The sequence below is a fragment of the Stenella coeruleoalba genome (assembly GCF_951394435.1).
Source record: "Stenella coeruleoalba genome assembly, chromosome: 11".
NCBI lineage: Eukaryota > Metazoa > Chordata > Mammalia > Artiodactyla > Delphinidae > Stenella > Stenella coeruleoalba.
Window position 1 is genome coordinate 52,331,339 of NC_137157.1, and position 14,520 is coordinate 52,345,858.

The window sequence follows — 14,520 nt, forward strand, 5'->3', positions numbered from 1 at the left end:
GCTCAATCAAGTTTTTACAAGTGGCAATCAGAGCGTGCAGTAGAAAAGTTTCAACTCTGAGTTCTACCTCTTAGATCAGGCTCCACCCTTCTTCTCCCCACCTGTCCTGCACATCCTTCCCGAAGGCGGCTGTGCAGTGGGGAACTGATGGGCCTTGGGGATGGAACTGGGCTGAGATTTTGCAGCATTCATTTACTATCTGTGTGACCCTGAGCTAATTATCTGGAGCCCCGGCTCCCATTAGTAACCTTGGGATTAGGAATACCTGCCTCATAGGACTGCTGTGAGAAATGAATGGGATCCTGCGTGTGCCTCATGGTAAGGGTGGGATAAATCTTCATTTTCTCAGTTTTTTCCTCTTAATTTAATGGAGTTTGAAGATGGATTATCTCGACTCTGGCTAGCCATGTGTGTCACTGATGTATGGAGAGAGTAACCATCAATTACACATAATTAACAATCAATTTCACGTGGATTTACCATGACATCTGTGTTAATCTCCGTTAGAATTTGCTTACTGAGGATGGTAAGCGCCTTGTTTTTCAAAACACTGAGTATAATGCTGTAAAACCTAGGCAAAGTAAAGAAATATTAATATAGGACAAATAATTGTTTTTCCCCTAAAATACAGCATAACCTTTTGAGATTTTGGTCTGAGGGGACAGGCTTAACACTTCAAACCACTGTTTTATGATGAGCCCTTTACCAGACTGATACAGACCAATTTTGGTTTGAATGTTCCTTTTAACTTTTTGTGTCACCATTTTTCCAGTTTTGCCTTTTCACTTCTCCACTAACCCAGTCACAGCCCTGTTCACATTTACTACTGATTTGGTTTTCTTACAGGAAGTTACCGTCATTTTTCTTTTTGTACAAAACGAATATATACTGATTATAAGGAAAAACCATGTAAATATATATAAACCATCTGAAATTACTATTAATATCATCCCTGATCTCCGCCTTTACGCTGAGAGGCAGACAAGGAGCTGTTGCCATCCCCACTTCACCGATGATGAGGAAGATGACAATGACGATGAGGATGACACTAACTACCTCCATTTATTAAGCATTTACTATGTGCCGGGCACTGTTCTGAATGCTTAATCTGTATTAACTCAGCTTTATTTTTTCTCTTAGCACTTACACCTGCCATACTATATATTTATTTGTTTATTGTCTGTTTCTCCTCCCTAGAATATAAATGCCCTGAGAGGAAGTAACAGGGTCTGTTTTTATTCACATCTATTATACATCCCCAGTACATCTACAAGTAGCTGGCATGGTAGGAGGCATTCAAAAACTGTGGAATAAATAAACTAGTTTTCCTAACAACATGGGTGAGCCTTATCCAATACACTGAGGGCCTGAATAGAATAAAGAGCTGAGTAAGAGAGCATTTGCTCTCTCTGCCTGTCTTCGAGGTGAGACATGGTCTTCTCCTGCTTTGGACTTGAACTCGGGCTGGAACTTACACCATCAGCTCTCCTGGTTCTCAGGCCTTTGGAAGGACTGGAACTACCTTCTGGCTCTCCAGCTTGCTGCCTGCTGATTTGGGGACTTCTCAGCCTCCACACCGCACGAATCAACTCCTTATATTGATCTATCTATCTGTCTATCTATCTATCTAATCTCCTATTGGTTCTGTTTCTCCCAGACTAATACAGATGCCCAGATTGGCTAAGTGAGCTGAGATTCAAATTCAAGTTCAATGAGTCCAGTCAATTCTGTTTCCTTAAAGCACAGCAGTCTCCCTGCTTTCTTAACCCTACTTTAGTTCTCTTTCACACGTTAAACTGAAAAGGAAGTTAATTAGTGGATTAGACTTAGAAAGGGAATTTGAAGATCTCGGTTCACTCTTACTTTTTAGCCCAATGAGTCCCATCTGTTAGATCTTTTTTTTTAAAAATTTTAACTTCTTAGTTTTTTCTGTTGTTGGTTTTGTATTTTTTCATTTTATTTCTTTTTCCTTTTTGTTAGATCATTTAAATGAACATTTCTAAGAAGTACAGGTTGCCAGTGAGGCACATGTTCAATTTTTCACCTATGTTTTTGTTAAAGCAACATTAATGCCACTGATTTAAAAAAAATACAAAGGAGCAAGTGATAAACGGCTTAGGTGCTTTGTGTTGTTAGGATGGCATTAACATTTAGAGATCTTTATTAGAGAATGGTTTCCCAAAACTGTGGCAACAGAGATAAAATGACAGACCCACAGAGGCTCTGGAGCCAGACCTGGACTTGAGATCCCACTCTACTACTTATTGTGCAACCTAGGCAAGCCTCTCTGAGCCTTAGTTTCCTCATCTGTGAAATGGGGATAATGATAGTATCTGCCTCATAGAGACACTGTGAGGATTACATAAAATAATGCGTGTGCTTAGCACAATAACTAGCCGCATATAATAAGCATTTAATAAATGTTAGCTACTTTGAAAGGCATGTCTAGTTACCTAAAAAATATCTCCCTTTCTCTCTCAAATTAACAAAATCCTCAATTTTTAACTGGCTGTCAATGAGTTGGCCAACTAAAAGACTATAACTCGCAGACTTCCTTGAAGCCTGTGAAACTGTGTTTCTGAGTTCTGGCCAATGAGATGTATATGAAAGTGCTATATGGAACCTTCATTAAGTCTTCGTAAGAGACAGAGGACCTGCCCTTCTTTCCTTTCTCCATTCCGTTTCAGGAAAGCAGATGTAATGGCTAGAGCTCCAGCAACTATCTTGAACTCTAAGAACAAAGATACAATTATGTTTCTCTGAACAGTGTATTAGGGGGAGCCTGATTCTTTGATGGCTTTATGTAACCTCCATACCAGTCCTGTGCTGCCAACCTCTGAACTCCTTTTATGTGTGAGAGAGGTTAAACTTCTATCTTGTTTATGCCATTATTCTGAGTACCTCTGTTACTCAAGGCCCAAGTAATCCTAACTGCTGTGGCTGGCCCATGTGGTAGGTTCAAAACCACTCTGAGGCCCTGTTTCTGTAAATAAAGGCAAGGTTGAGGCAAAAATATAGAAAAGGAGATGCATGTCTTCAAAGCCTTTCCTCTCCTTCCAGACGGCACTCAGATGCCACCATCCTCTCTCTCCTGCTCAGAGGTCCAGGCCTTCATGCCCCATGGATACAACCCATTCTCAAAGAATCTGATGAAACTCGGTTCATTTTAAGGTAGAAATGATCATAAGGCATCTCTTTCTATATGTCCTGGGCATTTGTATTTTATTTAAGACAAAGCCTTCTGATAGAATGCTTGGAATAATCAATAGACCTGTGAGAGAACTATTTTGGGGCAGGGAAGCCCACGCATAAGGCTACTGCCCACCACTAAGGTTGGACTGTAATTTAATAATAAGCATTCCTCTGGTTTAAGGAAGTTAATGTACTTCTCAAAAAGGAGCTCACCTTCAACTCCCAAGGAGTATCAAGGGTTGTGAGAAAGGGAGGAGTGAATATTTGTTTGAAAAGGCAATTAAATTGCATCCTCAATTCACTCAGGCTACATATTTTACACCTTACTTCAACGATCATTATTACGTCATCAGTTGTAAAAAAAATTCTATGCATGATGCAACCCAGAAGGTAATTTATTCGTGACCAGTCAGTGGATGAATAAAGAACCTAAACCGCATTCCCCCAAACCTTGGTCCCCTGTTCAAACACTCCTCACTTTTTCTTCCTTTCTGAATGTAAACTGAATATATATAATGGATAGATTTCACTTGAACATGACAGAATTTATGTATCTGAATTTAAAGTGCAAGAGAGACCATCTTTCAGAGTAAAAAGTGTGTGTGTGTCTGTGTGTATAAGACGGTCTTTCCCCACAGAACATGACATCTGACCTCAAATGTGCATGCTCTCTGGTTTGGTTAAAGTAAAATTATCTCCCAAGAGCTCAAAGTGATCTACAGACTACCTAATTAAAACCTCATTGCCTGTCTCCTCTATGCCTTGATTCCTCAACTGATTCAGAGATTAAATGACTGACAGGGTTATTTAAACTCTGGTGACCTTTTCTAGAATCTGGCTCCTTCAGGCTTTCAGACTGATACTGATGAGAGGTTTGAGGAGTTATCAACTTACTTGATTCAACTATAGAGTCTCCTAGATGTCTAATTCCACTTGATAGGCTGAATCCAGGAGAAATTTCTCTACACACATCTCTCACTGAGATAAAATTTTCATGACATTCTACCAAATTTTCTTGTATTCAACAGTCAAGTTTATCTTCTCCAGTGTTGCTCTGACTAGTATTACTAGTTCCAGACCATAAACAACAGGCTCTTGTTTATGATGCCATGACAACCAGCAGATTTATTGTTTAAAGTATTAGAGACTGATTTATATTTCTAGGTAAAACAATGCCCAAGCAAAGGGAACCACGAGGAAGGTGCCAGGAAGCCCTCATCTTAAAATAGTTCAATGGAAGAAGACAGAATTTCTTCTGTGGAAGTCTCAGAGGCACAATGCTGATTTAACTTTTAAATGCTACATCCAGGATTTCTAGAAATGGTTGATACCTTAGGTTATCAGAAATTAATAAATCACACCAAGCGTGGGCTAATAAATGGCCTTTTATATGGATATGACCTTATAACATGAGGCTTTTGCACATCAAGTTAAAGGTTTCTGAAGGAGGAACAAGCAATTAGAAACTGTCAAGTTAATTCAAAAGCACAGGTGTAGCAAACATGCTGCATAAAAACACAAATTTATCACACATGTAGAATAAAACTGGAAAGTGGATTTTATAAGAATATCACTCATTTTATAACGTTTAAAACTACAGGTTCTTTTAATTAGCAAGTATCAGTGGAGCATTAAAAGCAATTTAATTCACAAAACTGTACTTTACACACTTGCTTTTTAGGAACAAATGAATTTGTAAATCAAGAAACCTATTTTAATAAGTTTCAGGTTTAATTTGCCTGTAAAGAAAAATTCAAATAATCTTGTGTAATGAAAACGCAAACATCTATAGTTAGAACAAATTAACATTACTCAATTCTCATTATGTTGTTCTCTTATAAAATAAAAACTCATCAAATTCCTCCAAAAGGAATTTGTATTTAATAATATGATCATTAATTATAAAACAAAATATACATAGGCATATGACTAATCACTGATTTTGTTTTTTAATAGTTCATCATTTAATTTCTTCTGATTATATGCATTAACCTGAAAAAACTTAAATTCAGAAAAGCCAACTATTGCCAAGAAGGAAAAATAGATACCCCTCCCCCTCAATATTCTGGAACTGAATATATGAATAGATCACATATAATCCAACCATATAAAAACATTCTTTTTGGGACAACTATAGTCCAGTTTCTTAAAGTGTTCTGACTGCATATACATATTTACTTGAAGCAGTCTCGTGCCATCTATCCACTCGGTTCCACATTTCTACCAGACAAGCAACCATCAACACTCTAGCTTGGAATGAGTTCTAATAAGAGAAGTGTTTCTGCAAACCAGAATTCTACACCAGATTTTTCCAAAAGAAAGGTTACAGTGCTTACCGTATAGAGCTCGTTAAGAACCTTCATTAAGTCCTCATGAAGTTGGAATGCAATCTCTTTGCTCTGCAATGAGAAAAAATTAACAATATTAAAAACTGTAACAGAAACTTGTTTCTAGATGACTTACATCTTAAGAAGTCCACTGGCTGAAAATAGAAGAATGTGTATAACACAATGGAAGGCCAGCACGACCCTGATACAATAAACATCTTTGATCAAATGGCCCTTTCTAAATACTAGATGTGTGCACCAATGGTTACCACTGGCTGGACAGAAGCAAAGAAGTGGACAGTGTGAATGGCTCTCCCACCATCCAAATCAGACTTTATCAAGAGCGAGAAAAAGGAGGGTGAGGCACCGTGCTTGCTCAGAGTTGAGCTGCAGAACTTAAGGCATGAAAAGATGAATTCCAGCATCTTGCTTCCCATCTCAGTATCATCACACGGGAATTTTGCAGTGTGAGTCCCCAGAAGCTAAGTTAGAAACCAAAAGGGAAATTTACTCTCCCTTTCCAAAATAACTATGTGACTGACTACAAAAATTTTTTTTAATTAACGCATAGTTGATTTACAATGTTGTGTTAGTTTCTGGTGTATAGCAAAGTGATTCAGTTATACATATACATATATATATGTATATATATATGTATGTACGTGTGTATATATATATATGTTCTTTTTCAGATTCTTTTCCATTATAGATTATTAAAAGATATTGAATATAGTTCCCTGTGCTGTACAGTAGGATCTTGTTGTTTATCTATTTTATATATAGTAGTTTCTGTCTGCTAATCACAAACTCCTAATTTATCCCTCCCCACCTCTTTCCCCTTTGGTAACCATAAGTTTGTTTTCTATGTCTGTGAGTCTGTTTCTGTTTTATAAATAAGTTCATTTGCATCACTTTTAAAGATTCTACATATAAGGGATATCATATGATACTTCTCTCTCCCTTTGACTGACTACAATTTTAATTTTAAGAAAACACTTTCACAGTAGTGAGTTGGTAAGGCCACTTATGCTCCACATACTTTTTGCCTCTGCATTTATTATTGTTATTTTTTCATTAAGACAAAAAAGAGAGTTTTACTTTTCCACTCAGTGGGTAAATGACAGCATTTAAGATATCCTTCCCTAGGCTAATTCTGAGGGTTTGACAGAGGAGTATTTGAATTTTTTTTTCAGCAAAACCTGTAAGTTAACTTTAAAGGAAATCATATATCCAAATTACTTTTCTTTTTTTTTTTCCTGTTTTTTTTTTTTTTTTTTTTTTTTGCGGTACGCGGGCCTCTCACTGTTGTGGCCTCTCCCGTTGCGGAGCACAGGCTCCGGATGTGCAGGCTCAGCGGCCATGGCTCACAGGCCCAGCTGCTCCGCGGCATGTGGGATCCTCCCGGACCGGGGCACGAACCCGTGTCCCCTGCATCGGCAGGCGGACTCTCAAGCACTGCGCCACCAGGGAAGCCCTTTTTTCCTGTTTTGAGTTCAGTATTTAGTCAGGTACAGAAAATGGAAAAAAATGTGTAGCATGGCTTAATCTATAGTTTGAGACAATAACAACCGCATCCATGGTTCATTTATGTGTCTCCTACTGGGCTGTCAGGACTGGGAGTAAGGGCCATATCTGTATCAGCTCTGCGACCCCAGTGTCCTGCACAGTGCTTGGGCATGAGGCCAGAACTAGGGTGAGGCAAGTGAGGTGCCGAGGGTATGCAATTTAAGAAGACACTAGTCCAGGTCCCGCTTGGGCACAAAGGAAGCTTCCAATCAGCACTTGCTAAATGAATCTGTAAATAAGGTGAAATACTGTTGTTCGTGTGATTTGCTGAAGTAGTTACTGCCTTTGGTGAAGGCTGGCCACTGGTGAGAGGGCAGAAAAGAAAGGCCCATAGACCACCCTTAATAAAATCAGAGGATCTAGATGAAACACAGTCCATCTGCCAACACTAGGTCATTGGGTTAGGCCTCCCTTAAAAAAGGCCACATGTGCTGAAGCAAAAATTGTGACCATAAAATAGTGTGGGAAGATGACATCAGGGCAATAGCTAAACGTTGAGAAATTCAAGTTCGTTAGCTGCATTTGCCCCTGGGTTTTCTTGGAGCGATGAAGGGTGCTGGTGTTTATCGAGCTCTGAAAGATTTAAAATCCCTACACTTGAGTTAGAGATTTTTATGTTTTGCTGTGTCCCTGCTATGTGAAGAGGTGGGTTAAGAATCACTGAAGGGTGAAAGGGAAGTCACAAGTGAGCAAATGAAGCCAAATGAAACTCATTTTATTTCCCTTAAATCTTGGCTATTCTGACTATATACATTACACTGCAATCTCCTATGACTTCAGCTTGGTGTTATTTTAATATCGTATTTCATTCAAGGATCTGAGCTACCAATTCAGAACTCTCTAATGGGATCAAAGGCTACCAAGTAACTCTGCTCAGCTGCCCGCATTTCAGGTAGCAAGTCCAAAAAGAAAATATTTCTTGGCTAAGACTTTAGAACAATAACCTCCAAAATCCCTTAGGTCCAATTAACTGCAAGCCAAGAATATTTAGGATCATATTGAACACTTGGGTTTGGGGCGATAAGAGCCTGCTAAACCAGCCAAGTCAAATACCTTACAACAGCAAAATGGTTCTTTGTACTTTTCACATTTTACAAGATTTTAGGTAATGAGGTAGAGGAAGTCTGGCAAAACAGACATACTGTTCTCTGCTGAGCACACTCTCACATTTTTGGTTCACCTTTCCTCAGAGGCCCTGAAATATAAAACATCTGTCTGGGAGGCAGTATAGAATAACACTTCGAAGCAAGGACTCTGGAGTCACAATGCTGGGACTGAAGTCCCAAAGGCTTTGGACTCCCCTGTGCCTGAGTTTCCAGATCTATAAAAGGAATGTAGTCATGGTACCTACGTCATCCGGTCGATGAGAGCATTAACCAGATGACACATACACAGAACTCAGAATGGTACCTAACACACAGTAAACATCCCACAGATGTTATAATTATTTAATTCTTTCCCAGACACTGTAACGGTTAACTCCCTTGAGTGAAAAGCCCACATGGTATTCTTCCTTCTTTTGGTCTCTACGGACACTTATTCCATTGACTTCCACATAGGAAGTGCTTGGCAGATATCGGTTGAATTGAATTGGATGTCCTTCACCCCACTCCCCATTACCCTGGCCTTTAGATCCATGCAAGTGACCCCTGATTTGGAAGGGCCTCGAGTACTGTGCTCTAGCCCTTGAGCCCTTCTTACATCCATACACCCTTGCCACACATGTACACTGAACTTATCTATGTTCCATTTTCGTGGGTATACTACTGGTGGTACCAGATGAATTAACCAAACATCTACTAGGAAATGGATAATTCCTCAAACCAATGGGATAAGATATATACAACTCATGAAAGAGGCCGTTAAGGAGCCAGGCTTCAGTGGGAATTTTAATTCTGTGAGAAGTTGGTGGCAAGTTGTTTTCAGGTAGGTAGAGCCCCAGCTACCCTCATGACACATCACCGAACTTTCCGCCTAGATGTTCGCTTTGAATGACAGTCTAAACTCTCCGTGGCCTAGTCAGTAGCCTCGAAATTAACCATTTTCTCCCCGCCCTGCACCACTCCTTTTGCCTGCAAAAACTGTTAAAAGAATTGGGCTGTGCTCTGAAACACTAGACCATGTGACTGAAGGGTGAAGCATGAATTTGCACACCCTTTTGTTCACAGATACCCAGGCCAGACAACATCAAGTCCTAGTCTGAGTGCTGGGGGCTTGGTCCCTGTTCCCATGGCATAGAAGCAACGACAAGATCACCTCCTGTTATCCCCACCCCCAACTTTAAACATGTCTCCAATTTATTACAGTAACAGTGAAAAACAGTCCTTTCTTCTAAATACGACTCTGGACCCCAAGAGAAGCAATCTTAAAACAAAACACATCTGATGTGGCACACAGGATGCTGACATACTCAACTAATGCACCGAAACCCTTTAATTAGAAAATATCTGGATTATCAAAAGTCCATCAAAATTCAATAGGTTTAAGTATACCTCTGGATTCTATTTCATTAAAAATTTGAAAACAGTGAGAGCAGACCCTTGACCCTTGACCCTTGACCAAGAGCTGCTAGGTAAGAAAAAGGATACGGGTATTAAGGAAAGCAATCAATGCTCCCTTTGTACAAGAGAAAAAAATAACGTTATGAAATGATATATGCTTGAAATAAAGTATTTTTCATGTTATTTGCGATTGGCTGATTAAAATTACTTTTGCCCAGGGAAGGAGAGTCCCCTCCAACTGCAAGGTATGGAGTTGAAAAAGCGAACAGGTTTTTTTCCCCCATTCTGTGGGCCTATATAAGTTCAAATGATGGTAAAAACTTCTAATGCATTGCAATAGGATTCTAGGATTCTGACCCAATAGGATTCTAGGATTCTGACCAAGGGGAAAGAAAATGGTTAGAACCTCCATTCAGCTGACATTTATTAAATGTCTCCAATGTGTAAACCCAGAGTTGAATACCAAGTCAATTTCTAATTGTTTCCTATTCATTATCGCTTTGATGTTTCAGACAATTCAAATAAGTCCAAAATGAACAGTCCCAAAGTTTCCACCTTTTTCATTATAAAAATGAATTAAGTATATTGAATAATATTGGAAAAATAGAGAACAGAAGGCCAAAACTACCACCATTATAATTTGATGGGTATATTTCCTTCAAGTTTGTTTATCTAAACAGAGGTCTGAGTTGTAATCATTCTATAATAATAAAGTATCTTTTTTCTACTCTGCTTTCTTCCAGTTATCATATATTTTCCCATGTACTTATATAATTTTCAGAACATTATCACTGATTAAAATAACTACACAGTGAATGTATATTAACCATTCTTCTATTATGGTTTCCAATGTTTCCACTATTTTCCATCAATCATTCAATTACTTACTTATTCATTCAATTTCACCAATATATTTTAATCACCCTGAACTATTATCATGAATGCTGTTCTAAAGTCATACCTTGCATTCTGCGCTGTTGCCTCAGTGTCAATTCCCAGACATGAAATTACCAGGATAAAAGTATTGACATTTTAAAGACCCTGGATTCACATTGGAAGATTACTTTCTAAAAGGGTTATAATGAATTTATATCGCTTCCAGGACAATAGTGTCATTCATGTCAGAATCTGGGGTTCATCCAAGACTTGCTTCTTCTCCTTGAAAGAGAAGCCACCAATCCTATCTATTCTGGTTGATCTGTTTTTCTGTACGTCATGAGAATTTTTTTTAAAGATAAAGACCTAGGGAACTCCCTGGCAGTCCAGTGTTTAGGACTCTGCCTTTCCACTGCAGGGGGCACGGGTTCAATCCCTGTCGGGGATCTAAGATCCTGTAAGCTGCGTGGTGCAGCACCCTCCCCCCACCAAAAAAAGATGAAGAGCTAATTATGTCCTTCCTCTGATTAAAACCCATCAAATTCTTGCTATATTTTTTTCAGGATAGAGTTACAATTTCTTAAATCACTCATAACTTCCCCTGTCAAACTAGTCTACCTTACCTTCCACAAATCTCAAACCACATCCTTTAGCCTGATAAGCTGCTCAGTCCCAGGTTCTACCTTCACATCTCTGCCTTCCCCATGCCGTCCTCATTGCCCAGACTCTGCTTCCTTCTCTGGCCTAGTACAATCCTACATGCTACTACTTTGTGAAAACTTTCTTGTAACTTTACCTTGTCCTTCAAATAAAGAAATTAGACCCTCCCTTCTTTTTGACTGTATAATACATTCATTCATTATCACTTCTAGGCTGTATGATTTAGTGGTTAGTTGTTCAAACTCTAAAACTGGATGCCTGTTTTCAAATTCTCTTGTCTGTGCATAAGTTAAATAATTTTGTGAGTTTCCTCAATGGCAAAACAGAGATACCAACAGCCTCTACATCACAGGGTTTTATCGGGATGGTCCTTATTAAACACTTAACACAAAACCCAGCACACAGTTGAGTGTTAAACTGATGCTGCCCGTTATTATTACGCTCATCATGTTTCTTTTTCTCTTCATAAACAGAGGGTTTCTTTGAAAGCAGGGACTGTGTCCTAATCATTTTTGTGTTCCCAGGGCCTGCGTGGTGCCTGGCACACTGTAGGTGCTCGATATACCTTTGATGAATGAATGGGACCCAGAGGTGAGTAAGGTACGGCTTCCTCCCTCCAGAGTCCACAGTCTCATGGAGGAGCTAGATGTGCCCAAACAGCTTCCTATGCAGAGCTACACTGGGTGGACCCTGGCCAGTATCTCTATTCCTGGAGAACAGCAGGCTTGCTCCCTGGAACCTCCCAGAAAGGGGAGAAAGGAAGGCAGAACAAAGAGCATAATTAATACAACCATAATTGAGTACATTGGGCAATCGATCAAGTGATCTATATGGTTGGATTAAATGACCAATTCAGAGGGCCTCTGGCCTCTCACAGAGTTATTTTTAAAGTAAATCTATTGTGATGACCAGCCCAGGAATCCTGACCTTATGCTGAGTCAGAGTGAGACTAAGAGAGAAGAAGGAAAACCAGATTAAATATTTAATGAGAGGGTTGCAAATGATTATAGTGTCTCATGCTCAGTGAGTTTTGGATGGAAATTCTGGTTAAAAGGGTCAGGCCATACCTCTACAGTGCGTGTGCTTTCACATTTCCAAAACCTCGTGTTCATGTGTCTTTATAATAATAGATTCTCTTAATTCATGTAAACTCTGAAGACAGCAGCAACAGCATCCCCCAAAATGCCTAATGGAAAAATCGGGGCTGGGCTTAATGGCCTGAAGCAAGCTATAATATTTATAGTGTAGTTGCACATTTCCTTTCTATCTGTCAAGGGACATGGATTTGTACTTATTAAAATCACAACTAAGTATCAGTGTATGGAATTAGCCTCACGATCTACTGCATTCCCAAGGCGAAAAATAATCAACATTCTTTTAGATAAAACTCCATGTCACTAGAAAATGTGGGAAAGTTAGAAAAAAAATCATAGATACAGGGGAACCAGAGCTTCATTGTGAAACAAGACAAAACTTAACCTTAAAGGAAATATCTGGGGCATCTCCTAGAATATTTACTAATGTAACTGCTAGGCAAATGTGGCATTCGACTGTGCTCAGCCTGTGAGCAGGCAGAAGTGCAAAGTCCCGTACACCAGTGTCACTCATAACCACCCAGGTATAAAGAGCACTTGAACAGATTAAGTAACTCAAGACTGAAATTTTAAGTCCTACAGGGAATAAAGTAGATGAAACAATTATTATCATTTTCAGCTTGCACTTCCTTAACTCTTCAAGAAACACAATTTTTCATGCTAGGGATATTTCTCTACTCAAAATGGCGATACACTGGAAACACCATTTCAGTGCCTCTAAATGGATAATCACTTAGGCATAATTCTCAGTAGCGGATATAAACAAACCTACCTAATTAAAACCAGAACGTGTTATGAAACTCTGGTTAAGACTGTAATATAATTAACTAAAAACTATCAGAAATACATTTCCAGACCACTTTTCAATAGCTGAACTTAACAAAAATGTAATAACTCAGCTTTATTAACAATTCCATAATATAATTCCTTAACATAATTCCTTAACAATTATCATAATAATACATCATCTTTAGTACATGAACCTGAGTCTACTAATTTATCACTAAAGACAACTGTCTTTCTCTCCTGTGACAGATGTGATTGTGCAAAGATCCAGTGTGACCAAAAGCTCACATCTATGGCACAGTGGGCTGGGGTTATGAGTATAACCTGTGGTCAAGCAAACTAGACCATATTGTGTAGGGAACCCATGACCTCAGTCTTAATGGCACTGTGGTAAGAAAAATCCAGGGACTGTTTACAAAACTAAATAAAGTAAGTAGGAGATTTGCTCATTTATAAGTCATTCATTGAATTAGTAAGCAAAAGGCAGAGATTCTTTGAGATACTGATAAAAATTCATTTATTCATGTACACACTCATGCATTCAGTCATTCATTCTACCAGTTTATATGAGTACCTTCTATGGGCCAAAGATAGAAAAGTGGTCTTACATTTTAGTGAGAGAGGTAAACAAAACAATTTCAATTCAGTCTGATTTATGCTTATTCAAACAATTTAAACCAAGTGAAATTTCTCTATATAACTCTTGAACCAAGCCCAAAATTTAATAAACCAATCTTCAAGAATTTATCCTAAATCAGAAATTTCCTTTAAAGATATATATTTATCCTAATATTAATAGTACCATCTCAGAACTACAACTCATTAATTGGTCTATAGAATTAACCATGTATTTAAGTAAAGGTAGCTTACGGAATAGAAAAAAAACCAAAAAACAAATTCCCATGGGCTAAGTGTCCTGTTCACCAAGAACTTGGTTCCTTGAATACTACCAGAGAATTTGAGAAAACACCTATGGCTAGTAGGCAAATGTACATGGGGTGACAGCCTACTTGAAGCAGGAAAAAACAAACAAACCCCAAACCATCAACATAGATCCAGATTATTTATTGGTCAGATTATTTAAATATCTTTACTTCCCTGAGCTATTTCCTCATCTGAAAAATGGAGAAGATTCCAATAATATACTCCCTAGGGTTCTTAAGAGGATTAAACGAGATATCCATTGTTACGTGCTTAACAAGGTGCCTGGCACATACCAAGCACTCCATAAATGTAACTGTCATGACGCTATTATCTGCTCAGCATCATATCCTTGTTTCATTTCATGAAGTCACCCTCCATTTTTCTAAATGCTAATGTAACAGTCTACTCATAGCAACTTTCAAATCAGTATGTCTCAGATGGTCACTTCAACCTAATTCAAGATTTACTTTCTAGAATACTTGTGTTTGAGGTACTATTATACCAAGGAGGATAAAGTCTATTCCAGAGAACACTGCGAAGCTACAAAGAAGCAGAACTCTTAATTCTGAGCAAGCCCTTGCTGACTTTAGACTG

The 14,520-nt window shown here is 38.6% G+C and overlaps 1 protein-coding gene across 5 annotated transcripts in view; it reads right to left on the reverse strand.

Moving 5' to 3' along the window:
* SRGAP1 (SLIT-ROBO Rho GTPase activating protein 1) overlaps positions 1–14,520 on the reverse strand; it is a 280,541-nt gene that overhangs the window by 112,586 nt on the left and 153,435 nt on the right. For all 5 annotated transcript variants that reach the window (XM_079936333.1, XM_079936332.1, XM_079936331.1 and 2 more), the window contains one exon: positions 5,529–5,591. In XM_079936333.1, coding sequence (XP_079792459.1) covers positions 5,529–5,591 — 63 coding nt within the window. The remainder of the gene's footprint in view (positions 1–5,528; positions 5,592–14,520) is intronic.